We start from the raw sequence: 26,732 nt of genomic DNA, 5'->3' as shown, positions 1-26,732 counted from the left end.
CGTATCTCGGTCCGGAGGGTTTAAAATAGCAAATCTCTGAGGCCACACAATAGCTTGGGCTTATATGGGCTCCTGGGGGGGAAGGGGGAGCGGCGGAGGGGGCCAGGGCCGCGGCTGCCGAAATAGCAGCTCACAAGTGTTGCATTCCTCGCTGGGCGCCGGGCACATTCCTGCGGCGCTGCCCGCCCCGGGGTGGGCGCTGGAGCCCCCTTAAAGCCTCCTGCCCCAAGGAGCCTTTCCCAGACCCGCCGGCTCCCCGCGCTCCCTGGCATCTCCGGCGCTCAGGTACGGCTGGGGCGGCGCCCGCCCCTCCCGGGGTGGGATGCGCTGGCTCCAGACCCGGCAGGGGATCGGCTCCGGGCTCAGGGCGTCCCTCTGGGTGTTTTATGCCATGGAGCCGTTCCCATGCATAAAGCATCAGGAGCCTCACCAGCGGGTTGTATTTGCCGTTTGTCTTTTGAGCCACCTTGATGGGTGCCCAGGTGGCTCAGATGGATTTTGGCTGCCCTGGTTTCGGGGAAATCTCCCAGATGATCCCCGTTCCCTGTGTTTCTGCAGTGGACAGCAGGGATGTGATGCCCACGGCCAGCCTGGCCCTGGCTCTCTGGCAGCCCAGGGGGTGGGGTAGGGATGGGATGCTCCTGTGCCTGGTCTGACCCTGCCAAGCAGGACTGGAGCAGGGACATGACCCATTCCTGGAGCAAACGGTGGGAAAGGAGAGCTCCATGTCTGGGCAGCCTGGAGGAAAGCAGAGACTCAGAACTGTGGAGGATTAACTCAGCCCCAGAGCTGTGAGCAGCCAGCCCTGAGCTAAAGAATAGGGGGATTTTGAGGAGTGTGAGGAATATCTGGAATGTTTAATACACAGCAAATTCTGGGAGACTTTTTGTAGTCAGTGCAATATTTCCTCTTTATCTCTGCAATGTCTGCTGGGTTCTCCTAATTCTACCAAATCAAGATTTCCAAGCTTTAATGAAAAGGTTTATGTGTTTCTGTGCAGAGGATGCATAAATATTTCCCGGAGCCACTTTTTCTTTTGTGTGCCCTTTAACAGTGCTGGACTTGTTGCTGTTCCCTCAGCTCTGTGGGATCTAACAGTGTCTGAGGGAGGAGGGCAGTGAGAGTGTAAGAAGAGGCTTTCACACTGTGGGGATCAGGAACCCTCTTCTCCCATGCCATGAAAGGATTGTGTGGAGCCTTGGGTGCTCAGATTTGGCCAAACTTGGGGCATCAGGACCATGTTGAGCTTGGGGGAAAAGTGGGAACTGATGTTGGTGGGGAAGCAGAGATCCCGGGGATGGTGCTGGAGGGGGGGGCTTAGAGCCAAGCCCTGGACCCATCACAGGAACGGGAACAGTGGTGGCAGGACCAGGCAGTGACCCCGAGGCAGAGGGGGTCAACTTCTGCCTTTATTTGTCTCCAAAAAGCACCTTGTGAGGAACAGTGAGATTAGAGACCCTCTGGAGCCATGGCTATGCCAAGGTTCTCCTCCTGGAATGCCCTTTTCCCATGCCTGAGCATTCCAACCCTGGACCCAGCATCTTGAATAAGCACTCCTGAGGCCTGGCCTCCCCATCCCGGGTAATAAATGCCTGACAGATGTAGCCAGGAGCAGTTGTTCCCAGACTCTGGGTAGCAGGAGCAGGGAAGCCTTGCTGCTCTGGGAACAGGTGGTTCAGCACATGGAAGTTATTTCTGAGCTGCCTTGCGTTGTCCTGTGGCATCTCAGCCCTGCTGAGGGCTGGCACGAGCAGGGGACAGGGCTGGGCTGGGCTTGGGCTGGGGCTCTGGGCTGCCCCAGGATGTCCAGGGATGGGGCTGGTGGGTGCAGATCTCACAGTGCAGTGCTGGGTGAAGGTCAGATGAGGTGAGATGATGAGCAAAGTCCTCCTGAGCACAGCTGGGAGACAGATGTGCTGGGAAGATGTTTCTGCAGAGCTTTTAGCCCTAAAACGAGGGCTAAATTGCTAAACCAGGCTGTAAGTTATTCCTTTTAGTTAATGGGAAAAATGCACCTGCTGAGCCCAGGCTGCCCCTTTCCCTGCAGTTCTGCACTTGGAGGCTGGGCTGGGAGGGTTTGCTGAGGGTTTGTGCTGTGCCTGGTGCAGGGCTGTAAATCTGAAAGAAGGGGTCGGCCCTGGGCTAAGAATAGTCAGGAAGCAAAACAAGCTGAACACTGCAATGGGGTGATTTTCCTGTCCCCTGAGCACACAGCCCCTGAGAGGGCTGGGCCAGGGCTGAGTGCCCTGGACATGGTTCCTGACAGAGTTATCAGTGTCACAGGAGGTTGTGTCCAATCTCCTGCCTCCTGTTTGGGGCAAGCTGTGATCCTGGGACAGGAGGGGGGCAGGCACCTTATCTCTGCTGAGATAATGCTGTCACAGCCTGGCTAAGGACAGCTGGAAGCTCCAAGTGCTTTGGAGAGAAGCAGCATCTCTGTGCCCCGGTCCTGGTGCAGAGGGACAGGCTGTGCTAGCCCTTATCTCACTTCTAACCCTCACTTTTTCCAATCTGCCTCAAACTCTGCCAGAGAACCAGGCATGTCAGACACGGAGGAGGTCACCGAGGAGTATGAGCAGTAAGTGAGGTGGTTTTAACCCCCTTTCTTTCTCCCTATTCCTATTTTCCCACTGCAGCATTGCTTGGAAGTGCTCTCAGTGTTAGCCCAGCACCCACCATGGACCCCCAGCCTGTGCCCCTCTGCTTTGGCAGTGCCTGACCCCAGCAGTGGCAGCTTGTGCTGGAGCTGTATCCACACCCATGGGCAGGACAAGGACAATTCCTGTGTTAAAAATGCTGCAGTCTGAACCTGTGAGACTGAGATGGGAAAACCCGAGGTCAATGGGGAACTGGGAAAACCCAATCTGCTGCTGGAGTCCTGCTGCCGCATCCAGAGCATCACTCTCCAAGGCCCAGATTTGAGAGCAGCTTCTGCTGATGGAGGCTGCTGGGCCAGGAGGCACAATCTGGAGAGATGGGGTTGGGTTACAGGGGTGAGATCCAACACAGCTCCCGCTTCTCATCCACCAGCAGAGAAAGGGAACCTGAATCCTCTGGTGTTTCAGTGCCACACCAGACTCATGTGTGTCACCAATCTGTCCTCGTGGGGCGAGCTGTGCATGTCCCCCATGGCCAGGGAAGGACTTGGGGGCAAAGGTGGGATGTGAGATGCCCATTTCTGGGATTACAGGCCAAGGTCACTCATCTCCTCATGCTGCACAAGGGTGGGGTGCCCTGACCAATGTTGAAGTGCCAGTCCAGACCTTCAGCCCCTGCTCTCCACAGCCTGCAGGGTGACCTGGGCCTTGTCCCTGTCCCCACTGCCACCTGCAAGCCACCCACTCAGCAGCTGCCCCGCAGCCATGGCCTGTGCTATGAGACAGCCTTGAGGAAATCCCAAATTCACCTCAGCCTCACTGATGGCCCCGTTCCAGCAGCTTGATGTGACTCTGTAAATTCCTTTTGTGCTTTGCAGGGAGCAGGAAGGTAAGAGGACATGGAGCACCTGCAGCTGCCCTGAGACCAAAAACTGATCAGAGAAACTCCAGTAACCTAAGGCTTCTTTCCTTCTCTCTGTCCGTGCCCTGTGTGCTCTGTGAAGAGGAGTGCGTGGAGGAAGGTAAGAGTTGCACCTGCAAGGACCAAGAGCCAAATGCGAGGGCTTCAGTGTTTTGCTGGGGGGTTTGGGGGTCAGCTCCTGGCCTGCAATGGGCAAATCATGTCCAGGAAAGGCAGATGTGACCATGTTTGAGATGCCTGCACCTGAAACATCAGTAGGATCAAAATCAGTCTGAATTTTCTCAGGATTTCTTTTGTCAGTGATCCTTTGACTCAATCCAGGGCTGGAAACGCTGGACATAGTTGTTGGCTGAAGTGAGAATCCCAATATCCCAAAAGGAGGCTCCGCTGAACGTGGGACAGTCGTGCCTAAACTCAAACTTCCACCTGCCTCAGCCTGAGATACAGCTCCAGCCTGGGAGCTGGGCTGGGCTGGGCTGGGCTGGGCTGGGCTGGGCTGGGCTGGGCTGGGCTGGGCTGAGCCTCTGGCTGCTCTAGGGCACTGCCAGGCAAAACACCCTGAGTGTAAAAGCAAAGAGAGGTGCAGGGGGAAGCCCCTGCTGTGCTCCAGTCCTCATCTCACGCATGCCCAAACTCTGTGGCACCCAACTAATCCCTGTGCTTATTCCTTCCCTCCTCCCTGGCTCAGAAGAGGAAGAATGGATAGAGGAAGATGACGGTAGTTATTGCACCTTTCATTATTTCCTCTCTCTGCTCTTGGGAAAAGTCGTGGGTCGATGTTTTCTGCCTCTCCCTGGTTGGGGAATGGTTTTCTTTCATTCTTCCACTTCTCTCTCTTCTTCCTGCACTCCTCCCATGCTCTGCTGTGCTGTGTGTCCATCCTCTGTCTGTGCCTTGTCTCTTATATCTGCCAGCCATGGTGTGCTGTCTTTGCTGAGTTCTTTTTCTTCCCTTCTGTCTCGCTGTGGCACCACGGGTGCTCCCGGGGCCTGCGGGCACAGCATCGCTCTGGCTCCGCTGGAGGAATCCTGTGGGGACGCTGCTCCCTCCAGTGGAAAAAGGCTCCAGCAGTGTCATAAATGCCACTGCAAAGGTGCCAGAGGCGCGTCCTCAGCCGCTGCTGGAGCTCCCCGCTAGAGCAGAGCGATAGAAATCCCTCCTTCCTTCCTGGGCTGTAAGGGAACGGTAGCATGAGAGGGGATGAGGGACAAGCCAGGAGGTGGCGATAAATCCTTCAATTTCATTAATTTAGGGGTTCTGCCCTGACGAGCACAGAGCAGCCCTGGGGTAAGGGTGGAGAGGAGCCCTTTGCTCCCGAGCCGCTGCGGCTCCCGGGTCCCTCTGGGCTCAGTGCCGCAGTTATCCCAAAGCAGGATAAATGTGAGGATAAACGTGGGGATAAACGTGAGGATAAATGTGAGGAGAAACGTGAGGATAAATGTGAGGATAAACGTGAGGATAAACGTGAGGATGAATGTGAGGGGTAAATGTGAGGGGTAAATGTGAGGGTAAATGTGAGGGGTAAATGTGAGGGATAAATGTAAGGATAAATGTGAGGATAAATGTGAAGGGTAAATGTGAGGGGTAAATGCGAGGGATAAATGTGAGGGTAAATGTGAGGGGTAAATGTGAGGGATAAATGTAAGGATAAATGTGAGGATAAATGTGAAGGGTAAATGTGAGGGGTAAATGTGAGGGACAAATGTGAGGATAAACGTGACGATAAACGTGAGGGATAAACGTGAGGGATAAATGTGAGGGATAAATGTGTGGGGAAAATGTGAGGGTAAATTTAAGGGGTAAATGTGAGGGGTAAATGTGAGGGATAAATGTGAGGGTAAATGTGAGGATAAATGTGAGGATAAATGTGAGGATAATTGTGAGGGGTAAATGTGAGGATAAATGTGAGGATAAGTGTGAGGGATAAATGTGAGGATAAATGTGAGGGGTAAATGTGAGGGGAAAATGTGAGGGGAAAATGTGAGGGGAAAATGTAAGGATAAATGTGAGGATGAATGTGAGGGGAAAATGTGAGGGGAAAATGTGAGGATAAATGTGAGGATAAACGTGAGGGATAAATGTGAGTGGAAAATATGAGGGGAAAATGTAAGGGGTAAATGTGAGGGGTAAATGTGAGGATAAATGTGAGGATAAATGTGAGGGATAAATGTGAGTGGAAAATATGAGGGGAAAATGTAAGGGGTAAATGTGAGGATAAATGTGAGGGATAAATGTGAGGGCAAGATGTGAGGGGTAAATGTGAGTGGTAAATGTGAGGGGTAAATGTGAAGGGTAAATGTGAGGGGTAAATGTGAGGGGTAAATGTGAGTGGTAAATGTGAGGGGTAAATGTGAAGGGTAAATGTGAGGGGTAAATGTGAGGGGTAAATGTGAGTGGTAAATGTGAGGGGTAAATGTGAAGGGTAAATGTGAGGGGTAAATGTGAGGATAAATGTGAGGATAAATGTGAGGGGTAAATGTGAGGATAAATGTGAGGATAAATGTGAGGGGTAAATGTGAGGATAAATGTGAGGAGCTGCAGGGAGCCAGGGACTGCTGCTGCGCTCACTCTGCCCTCATTGCACAGGTCAGGAAGAGCAGGTAGAGGAGGCGGAGGAGGAGACCACAGAAGCCAAGGCAGAAGGTGAGTGGGGGCTGTGCCAGGGAGCTCCATGGCTTGGCTGGGCCATGCTCTGCTCCAGGGGGTGCCGTGTGGGGGCTGGGATGACCCAGGATGTCTGTGACAGGGGGACATCAGCACCAAGGGGCAGCTGTCCTCCAGATCTGGTGTCCAGTAAGGGGGAGTCAAACTGAGATGCCCTTCCCTGCTCTGTCTGGGCCCTACAAACATGAAACAATGATGAAATGTGTGAAATACAAATGGTGTTTGCTGCTGGTGGCTGTGTCCAGCCCTCTGAAATAATGCCAAAAATGGGCGAAGCCTGTTTCACCAAGGGTCCATTGCCTTAGAGGGGGTTTCCAGAGCTGGGATTGAGCTCTGATGTGTCTGATCATCAACAGAGCACTGGGTTTCATGAGGTGGCTTTGGGGCATGGTGTGTGACCCTGTGCTGTCACTTCTGCTGGGGCAGGCTCAGATCCTGGCTGTGACCCCGAGTCAGGGTGCTGGGACCCCTCTGTGCTGGGGGATGTGACTGTCCTCACCCAGGGGTGCTCACGTTCTCCCATTGCTTTTAAACAGAGCAAGAAGATGAAACGAAAGCAGCAGGAGAAGGTAAAGCTGGAGCAGAGGAGAGATGGGTTTGGCCATTCCAGTCCTGATCCCAGTCCCCTGAGACACTGGGCCCTTGTAACAGGGTTTGGATGCTGAATTTATTTGCTGCCAAAGGGACAATCGGTGGTAAACAGGGCAGAGCTGCCCTGGCCATATCCCCCAGCAGGACAGGGGCAGCAGGAGGGATGCATTTGTGCTGCCTCTGGCAGAAATGCACCCAAAATACAGCAGGAGAGGGAGGCACTGCTGCTTTTCCAGCCTGAGCTTCTGCAAAACTTGTCTGGATTCCTCACGGAGAGAACCTGGGGCTCTCCTGGCCACCCTGTGAGTGAGGGATGTCCCTCAGGGGCCTGCTCTCCCCCCATTCATCCTGCAGGGATGGAGCCGGGGTTTGCAGTGGGAACAAGCCAGGGACAGCCTCTCCACAGTGTCCCTGGGCAGGACTGGCCACGGGGATGCAAAGCATCGTGTTTTCCACAGGTGGAGAGGGAGACCGGGAGCAGGAGCCTGGGGAAGGTGAAGTATCACCCTCGTTCCTTCTGCCTGACTGGGGGGTACCAGGGTCTGCTCTGCTCAGCCAGCAGCACCAGCTGTGCCTCGGGCACAACGTGGGCTGGCACTCGCTGCTGGGAGATGGTCCCGGGGAAGCCCCTGCTGCTGCCGGGGAGAGGGAGGGCTCGGCTCAGGGCGGGGCTTGGGTCAAGGTGTGACAGGAAACCCCTCGCTGACACTGACCTTGTCTTTCTGTCCTGCTCCTGGGACCTGCAGGTGAATCGAAGCCAAAACCCAAGTAAGTGTGGCAGGATTTTCCCTGGGGCAAGGTCTGAGTCGTGCCAGGGCAGAGGCTTCGTGTGACAGAACCTGGTCCATAAAGAGCAGGGCACAGGGAGCCTCCAGGGCATGGAAACAGGGTGGGACTGGGGCATCAAGAGAAACAGGGAGGGAAACGGACAACAAAACACAGACCATGAAGGGGACCCTGGGAATGAGGTCTTTAGGCAGTTCTGAAGCATTTTACATGTTCCTTGGGAGAAGCTCAGCTGCCCTGTGACCCTGCAGGTGGCAGAAGGGTGTGTGTGTGTGTGTGTGAGCATCCCAGTCTAGGATACAGAGTCCAGGCTATGGCTGGCATGAGGCACATGTTTCCAGGAGTGCCAGGGACTGAGCCTGAAGGAGCAGGACTGTGAACCATTGCCAGAAACCTGGGGGGTCCTCCTGGGCCCCTGGGATTCTGCAGTGTGGGAGGCAGATCTGCCCTCAGCCATCATCATCCCTTCATCCCTTTGTGCCCCTGCTGAGCATCTCCTGCCCTCCCTCAAGACCCACAGGACGAGAGGATGCAGCTGCCTGTGCCAGGTCACGCCGCAGCACACAGTGCCCTTTGGGGGGAGCAGTGGGTGCCTGCCAGCTTGGGGGGGCTGGCAAAGGGCCCTGCCATGCTGTCTGCAGCTTACAGAGTTATTCCAGCCATGCAGGCACCTGGGAGTGTTTCCCGGGAATGCCAGAGGTCTTCCTCTGTGGCTGCCCAGCTGGCACCTCCAGCAGGATGCATTGCACTCTCTATCCTCCAGCTGTGCCCACTCTGCATCCCCGGGGACTGCGGGGTTCAGCGGGGAGGTGGGATGGGTGAAGGGCACATCCCAGGCCTGCTGCAGCCACAGCGTGCTCCGGCTCCCCTTCCACTGCAGGGTCTTCATGCCCAACCTGGTGCCTCCCAAGATCCCAGATGGCGAGAGACTGGATTTTGATGTAAGTTATGGCCCAGTTCCCACTCCTGGGGTGCTGCCCTCTCGCCGCTCCCCCTCAGTGTCTGGCAGCTGCTGGAGGCTCTGGCTGTTCATGTCTGGTGCAGGACATTCACCGCAAGCGCATGGAGAAGGACCTGAACGAGCTGCAGGCCCTCATTGAAGCCCACTTTGAGAGCAGGAAGAAGGAGGAAGAGGAGCTCCTGTCCCTCAAGGACAGGATTGTATGTGTTCAGCCTTCCCCTCTCTGGCTATTGCCACCCTGTCCCTGTGAGCACTCAGCCACTGTCTCCTCCCCAAAGTCCTGGCAGACCTGGGACACCCCTGACCCTGCAGGACAGAGCCTGAAGGTTGAGCCAGACTTCTATGAGCCCCAGTGCCTGCAAACCATCAAATTCCCTGAGCTGGAAGGGACCCACAGGGATCACGGAGTCCAACTCTTGGCCCTGCACAGAAAACCATCCCACCCCATCCCTGACAGCGCTGTCCAAACACTCCTGGAGCTCTGGCAGCCTTGGGGCTGTGCCCGTTCCCTGGGGAGCCTGTTCAGTGCCCCAGCACCCTCTGGGGGAAGAACCTTTCCCTGATATCCATCCTAAATCTCCTCTGGAACAGCTCCATCCATTCCCTTTCTGTCCCTGCTCACTGGGATGCCCCTGGTGTGGCTGCTGTGGTGCTGTGGTGCCTGATGTGTATGCACCTCTCCCCGAGGTCACTGTCCCCAGGCTCCCTTGGGGCTCTCGGGGTCAGGATCCGTCCCTTGGAACAGAGAGGATGCAGATTCCCTGTGGTGTCCAAGCCAAGGTCCTCTCCCTGTGCAGGAGCAGCGGCGAGCGGAGCGGGCGGAGCAGCAGCGGATCCGCAGCGAGCGCGAGAAGGAGCGCCAGGCCCGCATGGCCGTGAGTGTCCTCTGGAAATGCGGCTTGGGATGGGCTGGGGGAGTCTGGGGACATGAGCTGTGTGTCCATCCATCCACTGCTGACCACCTTCTGACCCTGGCAGGAAGAAAGAGCTCGCAAGGAGGAAGAGGAGGCGCGGAAGAGGGCGGAGGAGGAGGAGCGGAAGAAGAAGGCATTCTCCAACATGCTGCACTTTGGGGGTTACATGCAGAAGGTGGGACCCTTCCCAAGGGGGCTGTGATGGAGCCACTGTCGCTCCTGGGAAGGGCTCGGCCATGGGCTGACCTCATCCACGTGACCCTGTGGGGTTTACAGGCAGGACGGGGCAGGGAACTGTGCTTGGGTCAGGAGTTACAGGGCCAAAGTGAGCTCAGAGTTGCCCCGAGATCAGCTCTGCTCTGCAGGTGTGCAGCTCCAGCCTTGCCTCAGGGACAGGGATGGGGACAAGGACGAGGTGTCCTGTCCACTGTTGCCAAAATGTCCTCGAGGACCTCATGTGCTTCTGGAGTCCCAAAAGCTGAGGGTGTTGGGTGCAGAACTGGGGATGGGGGAGAGCAAAGGCTGGGCAGACTTCCTTCTCTCCAGTGGATTGATGGTTTCCTCAGTCAGAGAAAAAAGGTGGGAAGAAGCAAACAGAGCGGGAAAAGAAGAAGAAGATCCTCAGTGAACGACGGAAGCCCCTGAACATCGACCACCTCAGCGAGGACAAGCTGAGGTGAGCACAGGCTGCAGGAAGGATGGCCAGGGCAGGAACCCTGGGCTGGGTCCCAGCTCCTGGGCAGGATCCCGAGCTGAGGACAGCTCCCTGGGGCTTCCGGCTGAGGGGGATGGGCTGTGACACCCCATGGGGGACACAGGCTCCAAGGCTGTGCAGGGCCACCATGGCCAGGCTGCGGCTGATGGCACCAGCCATGAGAGGGAGCCAGGGTCACACGGGTGGGACAGGTGTCCCCATAGACACTGACATCCCCCGTGGCTCTTGTCCTGAGCTCACTGCCTGGATAACACATCCCTGTCTGGGAGCCTCCTGAGCCCCATCCCCAGGAGCAGGTGAGGGGTTGGCATCAGTGCCCCATCCCTGCACTGAGCTCCCTGGGAGCCACAGCCCTTCTCTGCACTGTCCCCAGCCGGCTCTTCCTGCAGGGACAAGGCCAAGGAGCTGTGGCAGAACATCCATGACCTGGAGGCTGAGAAATTTGACCTGCAGGAGAAGTTCAAGCGGCAGAAATACGAGGTGAGCCACAGGGCCTCTGTGATTTGTCCACCCTGTTTGTTCCTGACTGCTCCTTCTGCTCCCCAGCCAGGAGATGAGCTGGGGTGTGCAAGTGATCTTCCAGCTCCTGGGGACGTGTACCTGGCACCGCCACAGGGCAAACACATCACAGGCCAGGCAGGAGGGAGCCCTGAGCAACCTGGGACAGTGGAAGGTGTCCCTGCCCATGGCAGGAGGTGGAATTGAGATGGGCTTGAAGGTCTCTTCCAAAACCAACCATCCTGGGATCCTGGGATTCTAAACCCCACACAAAAACTGCCGGGGAAAAGAGAGCAGTGACGCATCTTCAGCCAGCCCTTGTTCCCAGCCTGGGGCTTCTTGTCAGACCTCACCATCCACCTGCAGCTTTTTTTATTGCCCGACCTCACCACCCACCATTTTCCCTTGCAGATCAATGTTCTTCGAAACCGCATCAGTGACCACCAGAAAGTGTAAGTGGCTGCACATCCCTCCTCCATCTCCAGCTCCAGCTCCCTGCTCCTATAGTTCCCTCCTATAGATCTCCCTTGCTAAACCACCTCCTCCCCTTCCCCCTCCTGCCTCTGGTCTTGCTGGTGCCTGGCATTCCTGGACCTGCAGGTCTGTCCCAGGGATCTCAGTCCCTACCCTTCTGCTCCAGAGAGACCTCCCTGGTCCCACTGTCACCAGCTATCCCCCTCCCTAGAGACCTCGGCAGGGGATGGACCCCAGGGAGAACCCACAGAACACATGGGAAACTTTCTGTCCTGCGGGGTCCTTCCAGTCTCCAGCCACCCCATCCCTGCAGGGGCTCTGCCCAGCATCTCAGGAAGCTGCTGGAGATCCCAGCTTGTCTAGCAGGGGAAGTCCCATGGGCTGTGGGATTTGTGCAGGTCCACAAGGCCAGGGTAACCGGTCCCTGTGCCCATGTTCCCTGCATGGCTGGGGAACCCTTCGTAGGAGGGTGGAAGAAGGTGTTTAACCCCTACTCCCAGGAGCAGCCCAGTGCTCTCACATCCCCATCCCACTTCCCCTTCATGTGGGAGGTGCTCAGCCCACCCCATGTGTCAGGGACAGCAGCTCCCACCCACTTACACCAGGTCTCTCTTCTCTCCTGCCCCACCATGGCGTGATCCTGCAGCAAAGGGTGAGTACAGGCATTTCTGAGGGCTGTGTGTGTCCCTGCACAGGTTGCACAGGTGCTGTGTGTGTCCCTGCACAGGTGCTCAGAGTGTGTGTGTGTGTGTGTGTGTGTGTGTGTCTGCACAGGTGCTCAGAGTGTGTGTGTGTGTCCCTGCACAGGTTGCACAGGTGCTGTGTGTGTCCCTGCACAGGTGCTCTGTGTGTCTCTGCACATGTCCCGTGTGTGTCCCACTCCATGTGTGTTGCAGGGACACCAGGACCCCAGGGCAGGAGCAGGGCTCAGGGATGAGGCAATCCCAAGGACTGGCAGCCAGAAATGCCCTTCACTGCCCACCCAAACCTCCTCCTCTGTGCTGCCCTGTGCTGGTTAAGGCGAGCGATAGGCTGGGTCCTGAAAAATCCTGGAGCTGGTCTTATCCCTCTGCAGCCACAGATGCAGCTTGTCAATTCTTCTTGGGAGGATTCTTGGGCGGGGAGAAACATGGGAAGGAAATGCTGGGTCCTTAGAATCACCTGGCAATTGCATGAGCTTGTTCCCAGAGAGTCCCAAGACACTTTGACTCAGGTCCCAAGGTTTACCTGGGGCCAGTGAAGACCGTCGGCCCCCAGGGCAGTTTCCAACAGGGAAGATGCTGCAGGACCACTGACAGCACCCACCTCATTCTCCCTGTGTGGTCACTGATGCCTTTTTGCATGTGCTTTTCCTCTTCCCTTGCAGATCCAAGGGTGCCCGTGGGAAGACCATGGTGGGCAGCCGATGGAAGTAGAGGCTCAGGGAGAGAGGAGGCCGAGCCTCAGGAGCTGCAGTGGCTGCACAGAGCCCTGGCTGCAGGAATGGGGGTTCCAGGGGCCAGAGGCCTCATGAGTGTCCCATCTCCACCCCCCAGTGTTGTTGTGTCTGTAAATAAAGAGGTGGTGAGGGGGTGCAGATGTGGTCTCCATCCTGAGGCTCTGATCCCAGAGGACACAGGCTCAGCACAGCTTGAGGAGTTGCCCACCTGCTCTCCAGGCTGTGAGAGGTCACAGCAACCACCCAGGACCCTCCAAGTAACTGTCCCTGTGCCTCCCAGCATCATCTCAGCTACAGTCCTTGGCAGACCTCAGTGGTGTGAGCTGCTTTTCCTGTTGCACTTTGGGGCAATCCTTGTCATGGCCACTTTTGTTCTGCTTTTGCTGTACCAGAGCCCCACTGGTTCCTCTCTGGTCATAGCTGGCCCTGTGGCACACCAAGCCTCTTGACCCATGGAATAGTCACTAACTCACCTTCCAGGCTATTTCTGTTCCTATTTCTAGCTCTTGCTAAAGGCTCTCACCAGCTGTGTTTGCCTCCTCTGCATGTTCCTGACAGCATGCAGTGAAACCTTGAGATAAAGCTGTGTGGGGAGGCTGCTTCTCTCTGCTTCAGGGGGCAGATCTCTTCCATCTGGCTGGGAATCTGCAGCATGTCACATGTGTGCTGTCCCTGGGGACACGACACCTGCAGACCTCCCAGTGTTCCTGGCAGATCTGGACCTGGATCTGGATCTGGACTGGCAGCCAGCCCCAGGCACCAGAGGTCCTGGAGGGCTGTTATGCTGCCCTGTTATGTTATGACAACCTGTCCCATGCTGTTGATAAAGCAAAGTCCAGCATCTGAGAAGCCTTTCCCAGAGCAGTGGGGACGGGAGGGTGCACAGGGTGGTGAATCTTGTCCCTTGGCAAGATGCTTTCTGTCCCCCTTGCTGGGGCTGCCTGTCCTCCCCATCCCTTGCCCAGCAATGTGGGGGTTCCTGCAGGTTTCTCCCACGTGCTCCTGTTGGATGAAGATTTCTTTTCCCTGCTTCAACAAACACCACCAGGTTTTGGGGAATAAGGCTGGGGGAAGCTCAGAATCAGTGAGGCACAAGTGGAGGACAAGCAGCTCCTCACCACCTCCCTCCTCGAAACCGAGGTGTGGAGGGCAAAGGGGAGAGCTGGGTAGGGTGGCAGTGCTGGGACGTGAAACATCCAGAGGGTGCCTGAGTGATCCAGCAAGTGACATTTCCAGCCTGCCTGATGCACGGCAACAGGAGACAGGAGCGCTCGGGGCAGTCAGCTGTGTCTGCTTCGGAAAATACATCCCCTTCTGCAGGCTCCGAAGCTCCATTCTCCCGGCTTGTCCTGCGGGCAGAGGCAGGGCCGTGCCGGCGCCCGGTGCCGCAGCGCAGCCCCGCAGCCGCTCTGCCCGTGCCTGGGGCTGGCAGCGCCCAGGGCGGGGGCACCCGGGCACTCCCTGCTTCCCACAGCGCTGCCTGTCCCGGCAGCTCCCGGCCCCGCTCCAGCCCGGATCCCGCCGGGCCCGAACCCGCCCGGCACCGCCCCGAGCGCCGCTGCGCGCTGGCAGCGCTGGGGCACCGCGCCTGAGTCAGCGCCCGGCCCGGCCCTGCCGGCCCTGCCCAGCCCAGCCCGGGCATTTCCAGTGCCCTGCTGCCGTGCTCGGGAACGGCAGAGCGGGAACGGGGTGCTGCTGCAATCCTCTGGGACACGGCAGAGCAGCCTGGGGTGTTCGCTGGGGGCTCCCGGGGTGTTGGAAACGTCCCAGGTGTTGCACCGGCTGTGGGATGGTTGCCGTGGTTCGGGAGGTTGTGCCGAGGTTGGCTGGAGCATGGCACGGGTTCTGTGCTGGTGCTGGGGAGCAGCTCTGCCCCGGACCCCTCTCCAGGGGCTGCAGCTCCTCCCGAGGGGCATCGCCGATCTCTGCTCTCTGTGAGCAGCGACTGGAGCCGAGGGAAGGGTCAGGCTGGAGATGAGGGAAAAGTTTTTCCCCCAGAGGGTGCTGGGCACTGCCCAGGCTCCCCAGGGAATGGGCACGGCCCCGAAGCTGCCAGAGCTGCAGGAGTGTTTGGACAGGGCTGCCAAGGATGCCCAGGGTGGGATTGTTGGGGTGTCTGTGCAGGGCAGGGGTTGGACTGGATGATCCCTGTGGGTCCTTTACAGCTCAGGACATTCCAAGACTGTGATGTGCTGCTGTCCTCACCTGCCAAATGCTGAGTCTGGGGTAGCACAACAGAGCAGGGATGAGCCCAGAGTGAGGGAGCCCAGGAGCAGCCTGGGGAGAGTCGTGCAGAGTGTTCACAGCCTTGAAGTGCTTTATTGTGGACATCTGAGCAACCTGGAAGGTATCCCCGCCCACGGCAGGCGGTAGAACGGGATGAGCTCGAGATCCCTTCCAACCCAATCCATTCAGTGATTCCGTGTTTGCAGTGCTCTGCTGTCCTCCAGCTCTGCTGTGTGCTCTCACTGTCCCCGTGAGCAGCAGCACCTCTGGCTGCCAGATCAAGGCACTGCCTCTGGTGTGAGGGGTAGGGAGCTCTGCCCTTCCCTAACAGGCACCTTCCCGGGAGCTGTGAGGCAAAACATTCCCTGACAGGCTGCAGAGGAGCAGCATCTCTGCCACAGGACATGGACCTAGGGTCACAGAATTCCCTGCCTTGGAAGGGACCCACAAGGATCATCGAGTCCAGCTCCAGCTCCATCCTGTGGTCCTCTGAGGAGCCCCTTTGCAAGCACCCCTCTAGAGCACAGCTCATGGGAACCATGTCAGCCTGAGCACTGGGGTCAGGCTGTGTCCCATGGAGTCTGCAGTGCAGGCAGCCAGGAGCCCTTGCCTGCTCAGTGGAGACACTGGCAGGAGCTGCAGCGTGTGTGTGCTGTGTGCAGTGCAGGGCTCTGTGCCCTCTCCGGGGTGCTGCCAATGTCCTGGCAGGAGCTCAAAGCTCCAGAGGCTGCTGCCAGCCCAGCGTCCAAATCCTTCTCCCACAGTGTCCAGCACAGGTGTCCCAGCACTGCTGAGAAGTCCAGCCTGCAGCAGGCTTGTGCCAGGGCTCACAGACCTGCAGCTCATGGTCTGTCAATGCATTCCCATGCCAGGGTGCCCCTTGGGGTGCCACTGTCTTCATGGGGTGGGATGGATGTGAGGAAGGATGCATTTGGTACTGAGAAGGTGCTGATAAATGCAGGGGCGATGTTTGGGGCTCTCTTTGTGCTAAGGCAGTGCTGGGAGTGAGGCAGCCTCGTGCTCTTCTCTGCCTGCTCAAGATTCAGAGCAAAGCCACGGTGAAATATTGCAGAGCCTAGTGCTGCCTCTGCATCCCACACAGGAGCTGCCTATTCATGGCTTTGGCCAGCTCCCGTTATCCAGGGGGGCTCTGGGCAGCACGGGAGATGTTGGGATTGCTGTCCTGGGGCCATCTGGCCAATGCACGTCCAAGGAACCAGGGTCAGGCCAGTGCCCACAGCGTTATGGGCCAGGACGGGGCTGCAGTGGCTCCCAGATCCTGTGGGACAATGGAGCAGAAGCTCTTGAAGCTGGAATTCTGCCCAGGGTCTCACCAGATGGGATGTGGGGCCTCTCATTGGAGCCATCAGTTGGGGCACAGAGTGAGGGATCCCCTCACCCTCAGTTCAGAGATGGCAGATCGTGGAATGGTTAAGGTTGGGAGGGGCCAAGGGAGGTTTGCTAGGATGGAGCTGTGTCAGTGGAGGGTCAGGCTGGATATGAGGAAAGGTTCTTCCCCCAGAGGGTGCTGGCACTGCCCAGGCTCCCCCGGGGAATGGGCACAGCCCTGAGGCTGCCAGAGCTGCAGGAGTGTTTGGACAGCACTGCCAGGGGTGCACAGGGTGGGATTGTTGTGGTGTCTGTGCAGGGCAGGAGTTGGACTGGAGGATCCCTGTGCATCCCTTCCAGCTCAGGACATTCCACGAGTCTGTGATTCTGTGATTCAGTCCCCCATCCCTGCTCAAGCAGGGAGATGTTGAGGAATTGTTTCCCCCTCAGGCCCATCCCGGGTGGGTGGACTGCTCTGCCTCACCTGCTTGTCTCCCTGGGGAGCCCATCAGCCCCATTCCTGGTGCAGGATGGGGAACCTGGGTCCTGTGGGGCTGGAGAGGGGGAGAGCACTGCAGGATAACACACCCTGACTCCTGTGCCCATGGTGGACTGGGGCCAGCACAGACTCCACTGCCCAGGTCGGGGTTTTGGTGCCATCCAGGGTGTGCAGGGCAGCATGGGGCAGGTGGCACTGGATGCCATCACTGTGGGCAGCTGGCAATGAGCTTTGGAGCATCCTGTGGAATTCACAGTTTCCAGCACCCGTGAATTCATGTACAGGGTGCCTGTATTGCCCTGATCCACAGTGCCACGGTCCCTACATAAGCAGCAAATGCCCAGCCTCCAGCTCAAACCAAGGCCAAATGACAACCAAAAACTGCAGAAAATTGAGAAATACAACCTTGGATTTCTTGCAGGTCAAGTCCAACAACCACATGTAGATTAAAAGACAGGAAAAAGAACATAAATGCTGAACTTTGCGACACCTTCCAGACGTGGAGCCCTCACTCTCAGAGTCCCAAGCCCTGGTATTGCTGTGCCATGACCTCCTCACACAGCCCCTGCAGGGCAGTTCCATTTGTTCCTGCAAACATCTGACATCTGCAAGTTTCTCATGATTGTTTTTAAATGCCTTATAAAACTTAGAGTTTCATTGAGTGTTAGCCCTGTAAATCACTGCCCGTAGCAGCTCATTCACAGGTCTCAGTTAATGGCCTTTAATTGGGTAAAGTCACCCATGGTTTCTGCTGATTCCACAGATGTGTTAAGTCACCAACGAAGTCTTTAATGCACCCCAGTCGAGGTTTGGGTTTGGCACTGACACAATGCCCCGTGCCCGCAGACCAGCCCCGCTGACACAGCAGGCAGTGATGCTCTGGGATGGAAGAAAGAGGCTTTGGCTGCTGTCTAGAAGCAGCATTTTATTGGCACTTGGTGGAAGGAAAATGAGCTTCCTAGTGATGTGTGAATCACTGCCTTTGCGTGTGCTCTCATGCCCTGGTTTCAGTGTAGGGCCTGGGTGTAAACTCTGCTCCTGAGCTCAGGGCAGCAGCCCCTGGCAGGAGCACTGAGCGGTTGAGCCCTGCCTGGAGCTGGGACCCGCCCTTTGCCCGGCACTGGATCCCTGAGGCCCCTGACAGGTGAAGGTGGTGCTGCCCTGTGGGCCTGACCCAGTGCTGAGCCCCAAGTGAGCCCTGCAGTGGTGGCTCTGGCAGGCACAGGCAAGGAAAGACACATTTGGAGCACTGCAGGGAACTGGTCCTGCTCAGGACAGCCCCCAACCCACACCCCTCCCAAAGGCACATGGAGGTGGAACTCACCCCATGGGTCTGGGACTCACCCCATGGATCTGGGACTCACCCCATGGGTTTGGGACTCGCCCCATGGGTGTTGGGACTCGCCCCATGGATCTGGGACTCGCCCCATGGAGGCTGGACTCACCCCAGCTGAGCGGCTCACGCGGCTCTGCAGGAGCAGTGAGTGTGAGGCAGGAGCCTTTAGCGGTGTCCCCCAGGTGTCACCTCTGGCAAACCCCGCAGTGACAGGTCTCAGAACCTACCTCTGCAGTTCTGAGGCCGTGGATCTTCAGGACATTCCTGCTGCTCTCTGCTGACACTGCCTGCTCCGGGCTGCCCTGCACACACAGACACAGACACACACACGTGTGCAGCGCCAGGTGTGCACACACACGGGAATTCCACACTGCCAGCACCAGTCCCTGTGGAACCTCCAGAGGGAGGTGGAACAGCAGCACTGGGTACAGGGGGTACAAGGGGTTAAGGGGGTGCAGGGGGTACAGGGGTGCAGGGGGCACAGGGAACACAGGGGGTGCAGGGGGTGCAGGAGATGGAGGGGGCACAGGGGGTGCAGGGGGTGCAGGGGGTGCAGGGGGCACAGGGAGCACAGGGGGTGCAGGAGATGGAGGGGGCACAGGGAACACAGGGGGTGCAGGAGATGGAGGGGGCACAGGGGGTGCAGGGGGTGCAGGGGGCACAGGGAGCACAGGGGGTGCAGGGGGCACAGGGAGCACAGGGGGTGCAGGAGATGGAGGGGGCACAGGGGGTGCAGGGGGTGCAGGGGGCACAGGGAGCACAGGGGGTGCAGCGGGCACAGGGGGCTGTCCCCATGGCATTCCCGAGGCACTGCTGGTGGATGGGCTGCTCCAGAGGTAGGGGATGAGATTTTAGGTGTCGCCCACTCACAGACACCCGTTCAGAGCCGTCGGGGCTGTTCTGGCAGCAGGAAGGGGCCCAGGGGGGCACAGGACACGGCAGAGGGGCAGGTGGGCTGTGCTGGAGGGGTGTGGGTGCGATGCTCAGTTTTAGCTTGGGGTTCTCTGGTGAAAGCTCTCAGGTCCCAGATCTGACCCCTCAGTGAGCTCGTTTAGTGAAGGATGGGATTTCAGTAGCCAAGAGCAAGGTCCTGCACCGTGGGCTCTCACTGCAGGAGCTGCGTGGCCAGCTCCACAGCTGGGGTCTATCCGAAGCTGGAGGAGATGGAAATGCCCAGGTGTGAACTCACAGGCTTTCCCCTCAGGCCTGAAATGACCAAGCCTCGGAAAATCCTCATTCCACAGCAATTCGCTTTGGATGTCCTGCTGTGAGAAATGAATATGCGAGAAACTGCTCTGCTGCAGGTGCTTGAAGTGCCTGACCCCTGTCCCGAGCTGCCACCACACCTCCCTCACCCTCACCTGCTCTCTGGGGCTGCTGCAGCCTCAGCACCTGCACAGAGCAGAGGGGTTTTATCCCAGTTTGCCTCGAGCCTGAGCCTTAAACCACAAAGAGGAGGAGGGAAGAGCAGCAGAGAAAGGGAAAGCATCGCTTATCTGACAGCTCAGAGGGTGCAGCACTTGCTGATGGGGTGGAAAATGCGAGTTCATGTCCTTGTCTGATACAAACATGGCTTTGAGCACTGGTTTTTAACCCAGCTGAGGTGGGGTTAAAAACTGCAGCACTCAGTCCTGTCTTTGTGAGGTGCTGGTTTATCACAGAATCCCAGAGTGGTTTGGGTTGGAAGGGACCTCAGATCCCATCCTGTTCTACCCCTGCCATGGCAGGGACACCTTCCACTGTCCCAGGCTGTTCCAAGCCCTGTCCAGCCTGGCCTGGGACACTGCCAGGGATCCAGGGGCAGCCACAACTGCTCTGGGCACCCTGTGCCAGGGCCTTCCCACCCTCCCAGGGAAGAATTTCTTCCTAACAGCCAATCCAGATCTCTTCTCTTTTAGTTTGAAACTGTTGCCCTCGTCTGTCTGGGTAAGAAGCTGCTCTTCCTCTTTCCTGTAGGTATCAGAAGGCCACACGGAGGTGTCCCCCAGTGGGTAAATCCAGCGCTCCAGGCTCACGGCCACGCTGGGTTGTGGCACCCCGGATGGGAAGGGCTCCATCCCGAGCTCTGCTGGCTGCTCCGGGTTTGGGAAGGGCTGGAAGCCACTCACACCTTTTATCTGCCCTGTCAACAAACACGGCTGTACCTCGGCAGAGCAATAGATCCGGCTCTGATATCATGACAAAGAGGGAACACTTTGATCCCGGGAAACGCTTTGATCTCTCCTGTGAATCAGATGCTGCTGATTAGCTGTAAAAATAGAGCAATTATGGGCACTTTTCACGTGGTGTGGCAGCGGCTGTGCCACACGGGCTGTCCCTGTTCCACTGAGCCTGCCACACCTCAGGGAAAAGTGACAGGGCACGGAATTCAACAGAATATCAAGTTCAACTGAATATGAAATTTAACTGAATATTAAAATCAACTAAGTCCTGTCATCCTCAAATTCTTACATTTTTGGACCAGCATATCCTGGAAAAGTAATGTTTGGCTTTGAGAGGTTTTTCACCTCAGGGTTTTTGTTTTGTTTCAGACCCGTTGATGTAATTACATCCTGGCAAAGACTCAGAAGCATTTCTGGGCTGGAGGAGGACAGGTCTGGTCCCTCAGGCTGAGTGTCTCCGGGATGTCCCTCCTCACTGCCCAGAACAGATCCCCAAGGCTGCCACGATGGGTTGGCTGCACCATGGTGGAGCCGGCTCAGTGTGGAGGAGCTCTGAGCACTCCTGGGTCCAGATCTCCCCACTGGAACCGAGCCATGGATACCATCAGTCCCCTGTAGGGCTCAGCCTGACACTTCTCCAGCCTCTCAGAGGGGATCAGGCACAGGAGGTTCAGGTTTATCCCAGCTCCCAGCCCTCTCAGCAGATCTACTCATGGCCTGATTTCAATTCCGGGTCTCTCCTAGCAGTGGGTAAAGATAAACATCTCCAGAGGGTGATTCAGGACTGTGTGACTGGCAGGGCAGTGCCAGCACAGGGTCCTGGCTGGCAGGAGCACGCTGGGGTAGGATGGGAACCCGCTCCTGAGCTGGATGGAGCAATGAGTTCTGAATGTTCCTGAGCCCTGTGATTAACTGCAACCTCCAAACAGCATCACTGAGAAGGGCAACTAAAGGATTCTGGAAATTGTTGGCATTTCTTGAACCCCAGCTGCAGCCTGAAGGCCCTTGGGACACAAACCCACAAACAGCTTGGAAGGGAGGAAGGGCTTCTCTTTTGGGAAGAAGGAAAACTAATGGAAATGCCCCAAGGCTTCTGCCCATGAACCAGGCGAGGAACCAGGGTGGCTCCGGGCAGGTGGGTACAGCATAAAACACATCCCTGGATGGTTCCTGAAGAACCAGGTTCCCTCAGGCACTAAACTCCTCCACAGGTTCCAGACCCCAATGTCTGAGACAGGTGTTTTGGAAATCTGCCTCAGTGCTCTATGGAAAAGCCCTGGGCCCGTAAGTTCTACCTCAGGGTGTGAGGGTCACAGGAGCAGAAATGCTCCTCTGAGGCACCTGACTCGTCCAGGGGAAGCTGCAGCTCTGGCTGGGGCTTTCCAGTCCTCAGAGAGCAGAGAGGGACAGCAAGAGCATGGTGGCAGCACCCTCAGCATGCTGCAGCCACGTGGGGTGGGTGCCCATCCAGCACCCCTGGGACTGGGGGTTGTGAGATGAGGCCTGGCACCCCTGAAAGGTGTCCTGGAACTGGGCATCTCCCTTGGAAAGGCCTCTGCCCTTGAGCAAGCCCCACAGTTGTGTTTCCTCCCCAGCAGCCCCCCACAATCTGTGGGCTGGAATTTGCTGTGGATCTGGGGAAACTGGGTTTAATTTGAACTGATGTTTCCAGGTTCTGCCTGAGAGACAGAGCAGGGATGTTTCCTCGTGGAAATACACACAGCTAGGCAGGAATCTCCAAGACAAAATTCTTGGCCTGAAATCTGTACATTCTTCTCTAGGGCTGAGGCTCTGACTTCATTTATCCATGTGAAAAACCAATGTTCTCATCTCTATTTTGCCCAGGCAAATGTGACCCACATTCCCCAAAAGCCAAGGACCTGCAAGAGGAGCCACATTCTTGTAGCATTTAAGAATTTGCCCAAAGCAAGGAATAAGAGTTGGGACTTAACAGAGCTCCTCAGGTTGGAGGAGCATGGAGATTGTAGCACGCACAGTTATGTTAAGGAAAGCTAATTCTGCTGTAACAGACAGTGGAATGGAGTTCATTTGTGTCAGGAAAATTAATCCACAAACGTCAGAGCTTTATGTCCAAAGAGGAGACAGAGGAATCCTCTTACTTTCTTTGAAAGGGAGAGGCCATGGGGCATTCCCCTGCAGTCTCTCAAATTTTTGGAGGATGCAGCCGCCTCTTTTATCCCAATTTCCCAGCCACATTTCCCTCTCTCTTTCCCCATTGGCTGAGGTACTTGAGAGGCACAGATTTCCCATACACCTGATACCAAAGATTCCCCTCTAGTGTATAACCCTCCCTTTTAATTTCTAATTCTTATGGAATTCAGGGTTTTCCCCCCATTGTTTCTTTCATCTTTCAATATCCAATTTCATTTATCAGCCAACCTGCAGTTTGTTTGTAAAAGCAAATATCTTTTTCCATTCATCAATCAGTGGAATCCTTCCCATTTTTTTCTTTTATCTCTCAGTTCTAGTTTTATCTACCGGCAGACCCACAGCTTGTTTGTAAAGACAAATCATTGCTGTCATTTGGAATCAATTGTTCTGGGAAGAGGCTGTCTGCAGGCAGAGCCTCGCTGCGTGCAGCGGGGTGGGTCCGGCCCCCTTCCCGAGCCCAGGGAGCACAGGCTGCGAGCTCAGCAGTTTCACCCCGCGCCTGCAGATTAAAAGGAGGAAGCCACACGGTTGGGTTTGGGGCATTCCTGCCAAGATGCTGCTCTTTTGAAGTTGCTTCTCCCGGGTCTGCCCCTGGAATGCAGATTGGGGCGACCAGTTGGGCCAGTAAAGCCCTTCCTCCAAAATGAGTTTTTACTGAAAACTGCAAGGAGCTGTCGTAAGCACATTGACTCACTTGGTTTCTCAGCTCTTAGTTATGAGCTTGTGCTCTGGACAATTAATTATTTGTTCTTGTGGAGGCTTTGAAGATGCAAAGCAGGCCAGGAGAGTGAAGTGTTATTAGCTCATCTGCAATCCTTTTTATGTGACAGAGCAATGAAGTCCAGGCTCAGCCTGAGATGCTGAACAGCACTAAAATCTGAATTGTCCTCACGCCCAGCTCTCTCATTTCTCTCTGTCTTATTCAAGGCTCAGTGACTCTTCAGTCCAAAGCTCTTTAACACCAGCCAGGCACAACTGGAGGGCTCAGCACCCCAGCCCAGGCAATCAGCAACAGCTCCAGGATTAACCTTACCCTGACAGAACACCTGGAAATTTGGATTTTGGGCCATCAATTTAAATCTTCTTTCTATTTATTTCTACTCAGACAAAAAACGGGGAGATTGAAGACAGTTTGGGATTTTTACAATTTCTACCTTGATGTGGATGTGTTCAGGGTCAAGTTCAGCATCTGAGAACCTGAGATTTTTATAGAGAGGAGTAAAATGAAGCAGCCCAGAAAGCCATGCATGAACAGCTGGGGATGACTGAGGAGTTCTGATTAGCTCTGTGGACAGGAGGCAGCTCCTGTGTGTCTGGCTCAAAGAGCAGAACTAGTATTGACAGTTTTGTTTGTGTTTCTGCCAACAAGAACTGGCCAGGTTGCTGCCCTGGGCAGCAGCAGCTCCAACAACTCTGTCATAACTGGGCACTGGTGCTGCTCCTGGCAATTTGGGAACTCACCAGAGGCACTTCAAAAGCTGGAGTGTGCAGGGATTTGGTTGCTCCAAGGAATTGTGTGTCAGAATTGGTGCTTCACCTCTGCTGGCCCCATTGCAAGGGTCTCACTTGCAGAATGAGCCTCTTGTTGAATTCTAGACCATCCCGGAGCAGAAATATCCATCTGTTTCTTAGGGAGAGATGGCACGTGGGCTGTGCTGGTCACCCTGCAGAGCTCCAGCCTGAGGCTCCAGCTGGGCCTGGGTGTGCTCCAGGAGCACCACAAACCCAGTCTGTGGGAAAGGGCCCTGCTGAGTGTGAGCCTCAGCCCTGGGCACGTGCAAGGGCCCAAACATAAATGTGAATTAAATAGGCAACTGCTCCCAGGGCTCCCTCCTCACTGCAGGTTTCACTGATACCATCTCCATGAGCACTCACCTTCCCAGAGTCTGCTACGAGTTTTGTTTCTTGGTGTTGCTGGACAGAAATTATTAATTCCTCTCATCCCTTGATACTAGGATGAATTCATGATATTCCTTGTTTGGGGAACAAAATGTCTCAGTTTCACTGCCTTTTGTGGTTACTGGCAGCAGTTCCCAATTTCCAGCTCTCATTTCAGTGCTGGCTCAGAGCCCCTTGAGAGGCAGGCTGGACAATCAGGTGAAGCTTCCTTTGCTACCCAGCCTCTCTTTGCATTGCTCTGTCTGACCAGAGAGAGGAAAAGCAGCCACAAATTGCCAAGGAAATGCAGGTAGAAGGGTTTCCACAGAGGCTGAGCACAATGAACATGAGTCAGAGCACTCAGGATTTACAGAGAAGTCTCTTAATCCTGGCCATAAAGCTGCATTACCCTGCAGCATAAGGGTGGTGCTGAGTGTGCCAAGCTTTTCTCTGAAGACTTCTGCTTGCAAATAAAAGAAAGCAAATGTCCTGGGTAGGGTGATGACTGCGAGAGGAGGGAATTTCAGAGGAATGGGGATGGCAAGACAGGAGTTGGCAGCACTGTAGTGGTGGGAGCCCCTCAGGTGCAGCAAAAGCTGCAGGAGCACTGCAGAGCTGCTGTGGTTTCACCTCCTTTGTTGGGCTGGCAGCAGTTTCAGCTCCTGTCAGAGACACAAGGAATGTGTTGTTTGCCATCCCATCCTGCCAGGGCAGAGCTGGTCTGGCTTCCTGGAAAGAAGATTGTTCCTTTGCAGGGAACACAGGCTGCATGTGCCTGTGCCTGTGCCTGTGCTCTCCCAGCAGATAAAGGGTGAGGTTTGAGCCCTCCTGTGCCTGAGCACTGCTCGTCTTAATCTGCACTTCCTCAACCAGCAGTGGAAATAGTTCATCTGCCCCTCCATCCACCTCTGCCTGGCCATGAGGTGAATCACATGCTGGGCAGTTTATTTCTCTCCACTGGCTAAGAAGGGAACCCAGAGCAACTGTCTCAGACTTCAGTGTCTAATTTTAAGCTGTGCAAGTGAGGATGCATTGATTCTTGGAGATTCCTCCTAAAAAGGAAGGAGCAATAAAGGCCAGGAAGGTGGGGAAACCTTCCTAGATGTGGTTGTTGAGCTCAGTTTACGGACAGGTGTTGGTGGCACCTTAAAAAAAGCAATCAAGGAAGCTGCCAACACAGCAATTCCATCCACAGAGGTGGGAGGGCAGGTGCTGTGGGCATCCTCTGCTTCCACAGCTGGCACGGCTGCCCTGCCCTGCACTAGCACTGCTGGCACATCTGTCCTGAATAAATCATGCTTAGAGACACCTCCAGAATCAAAGAACCATAGAACAGTTTGGGTCAGAGAGGATCTCAAGGATCATTGGTTCCAGCCCGCTGCCATGGGCAGGGACACCTTCCACAAGTCCAGTTTGCTCCAAGCAGGTGTCTGGGGGTATCACAGAGCATCTGAGGTTATGTGAGGAGTTTTCTGCCACAATTTCCAGGAAGGAGGAGGCACAGAGAACTCCCTGGGACACCTGAGCTGCCTCTCCTGCAGGGAGTTGTGGAGCCAGCTCAGGACCAAAGCAGGTTCCCCATGTTAAAGGCCTGGGACCTTCCCAAACCCAGCAGAACAGACACCCCAGGGCCCAAACAGGCACCTGGAAAGGAGAGAAACCCACTCCTGGCTGGGCCTTGAATGTTGAAGGAAAGAGGCTGTCATGGTGCCAGCCTCTCTGCCTACTGTGGTCCCAGGGAAGGGTGACAGGGTGGTGGCAACAGCCTGGGCATGGGAACCTTGTGTTCCTGATCCTCCTGGGAAGGAGGAGCAGCCCAGTGGCACATCCATTAACCTGGACAGAAATAGCCACAGTGCTCTCACATGGGCTCTCCCTACAGCATCTACCCAAGGAAAGCACCACAATGGTTTTGGCCTGGTTCCTCCTCAGGGCTTGGCCTTGGGCTGTGCCCCACTGGTGCTCCTGTGGTGAGAGCCCAGCTCTGCACTGGTGTGGAGGGGCTGCTCTTGGACAACTTCTGGGCAGGCTGCATTCCCCTTTGGATAGCTCATGGTAGGTGCCTGTGGCTCTGCCGCTGCTGAATCACGGTCACCACTCTGTCCTTAGCACAGCCATGGCTGCAGGACACTTCATGTGTCCCCTGCCACAATCTGCTCCCGTCTCCCAGCTCAGGTGGAAGGGAAAAGGTTCCCTCCCTCTGCCAAACCCCAGGAGATGTGTGGGACAAACCCCTGTAGCAGCAGCCCTCTGGCCACAGAGAGCAGGCACAGACGTTTCCCGGGGAAGGCTGTGAGAAGATCAGAGGAAATAATGAGAAACAATTCTTATCTCCACTTGTTGCACCTGCTGTTGTGCACATGTCACATGTGGAATGTGTCATGGAGGCTTGTTTACCAAAGGGTGATTTCTTAATTGGGCACTGGATGGTGTTTGGATGGATTGACCAGTTAGGTCAAAGCTGGATCGGACTGGCTGTAGGGGCTACTGAGCTTCCTAATAGGTACAGTATAATACAGTACAGGATGAGATAATGAAGCAATCGATCAGCCTTCTGCAATCATGGAGTC

General features: G+C 56.0%; 1 protein-coding gene across 1 annotated transcript; it reads left to right on the top strand.

The window, feature by feature from the left end:
- Window positions 1-2,540: 2,540 nt before the first annotated feature.
- Window positions 2,541-12,685, top strand: TNNT2 (troponin T2, cardiac type). The gene is made up of 16 exons (XM_053997890.1): window positions 2,541-2,578; window positions 3,476-3,486; window positions 3,602-3,619; window positions 4,879-4,995; window positions 6,106-6,162; window positions 6,720-6,752; window positions 7,233-7,268; window positions 7,521-7,542; window positions 8,441-8,501; window positions 8,605-8,721; window positions 9,319-9,396; window positions 9,500-9,610; window positions 10,002-10,111; window positions 10,540-10,630; window positions 11,060-11,100; window positions 12,489-12,685. Exons 1-16 carry the CDS (start codon window positions 2,541-2,543, stop codon window positions 12,535-12,537), a joined length of 990 nt encoding a protein of 329 aa, XP_053853865.1. The 3' UTR covers window positions 12,538-12,685.
- The last annotated feature ends 14,047 nt before the right edge of the window (window positions 12,686-26,732 follow it).

Source organism: Vidua macroura, chromosome 24 (genome assembly GCF_024509145.1).
Source record: "Vidua macroura isolate BioBank_ID:100142 chromosome 24, ASM2450914v1, whole genome shotgun sequence".
In the NCBI taxonomy this organism is placed as follows: domain Eukaryota; kingdom Metazoa; phylum Chordata; class Aves; order Passeriformes; family Viduidae; genus Vidua; species Vidua macroura.
The sequence above is the reverse complement of the archived record's forward strand: the minus strand, read 5'-3'. Positions and strand labels throughout refer to the sequence as shown.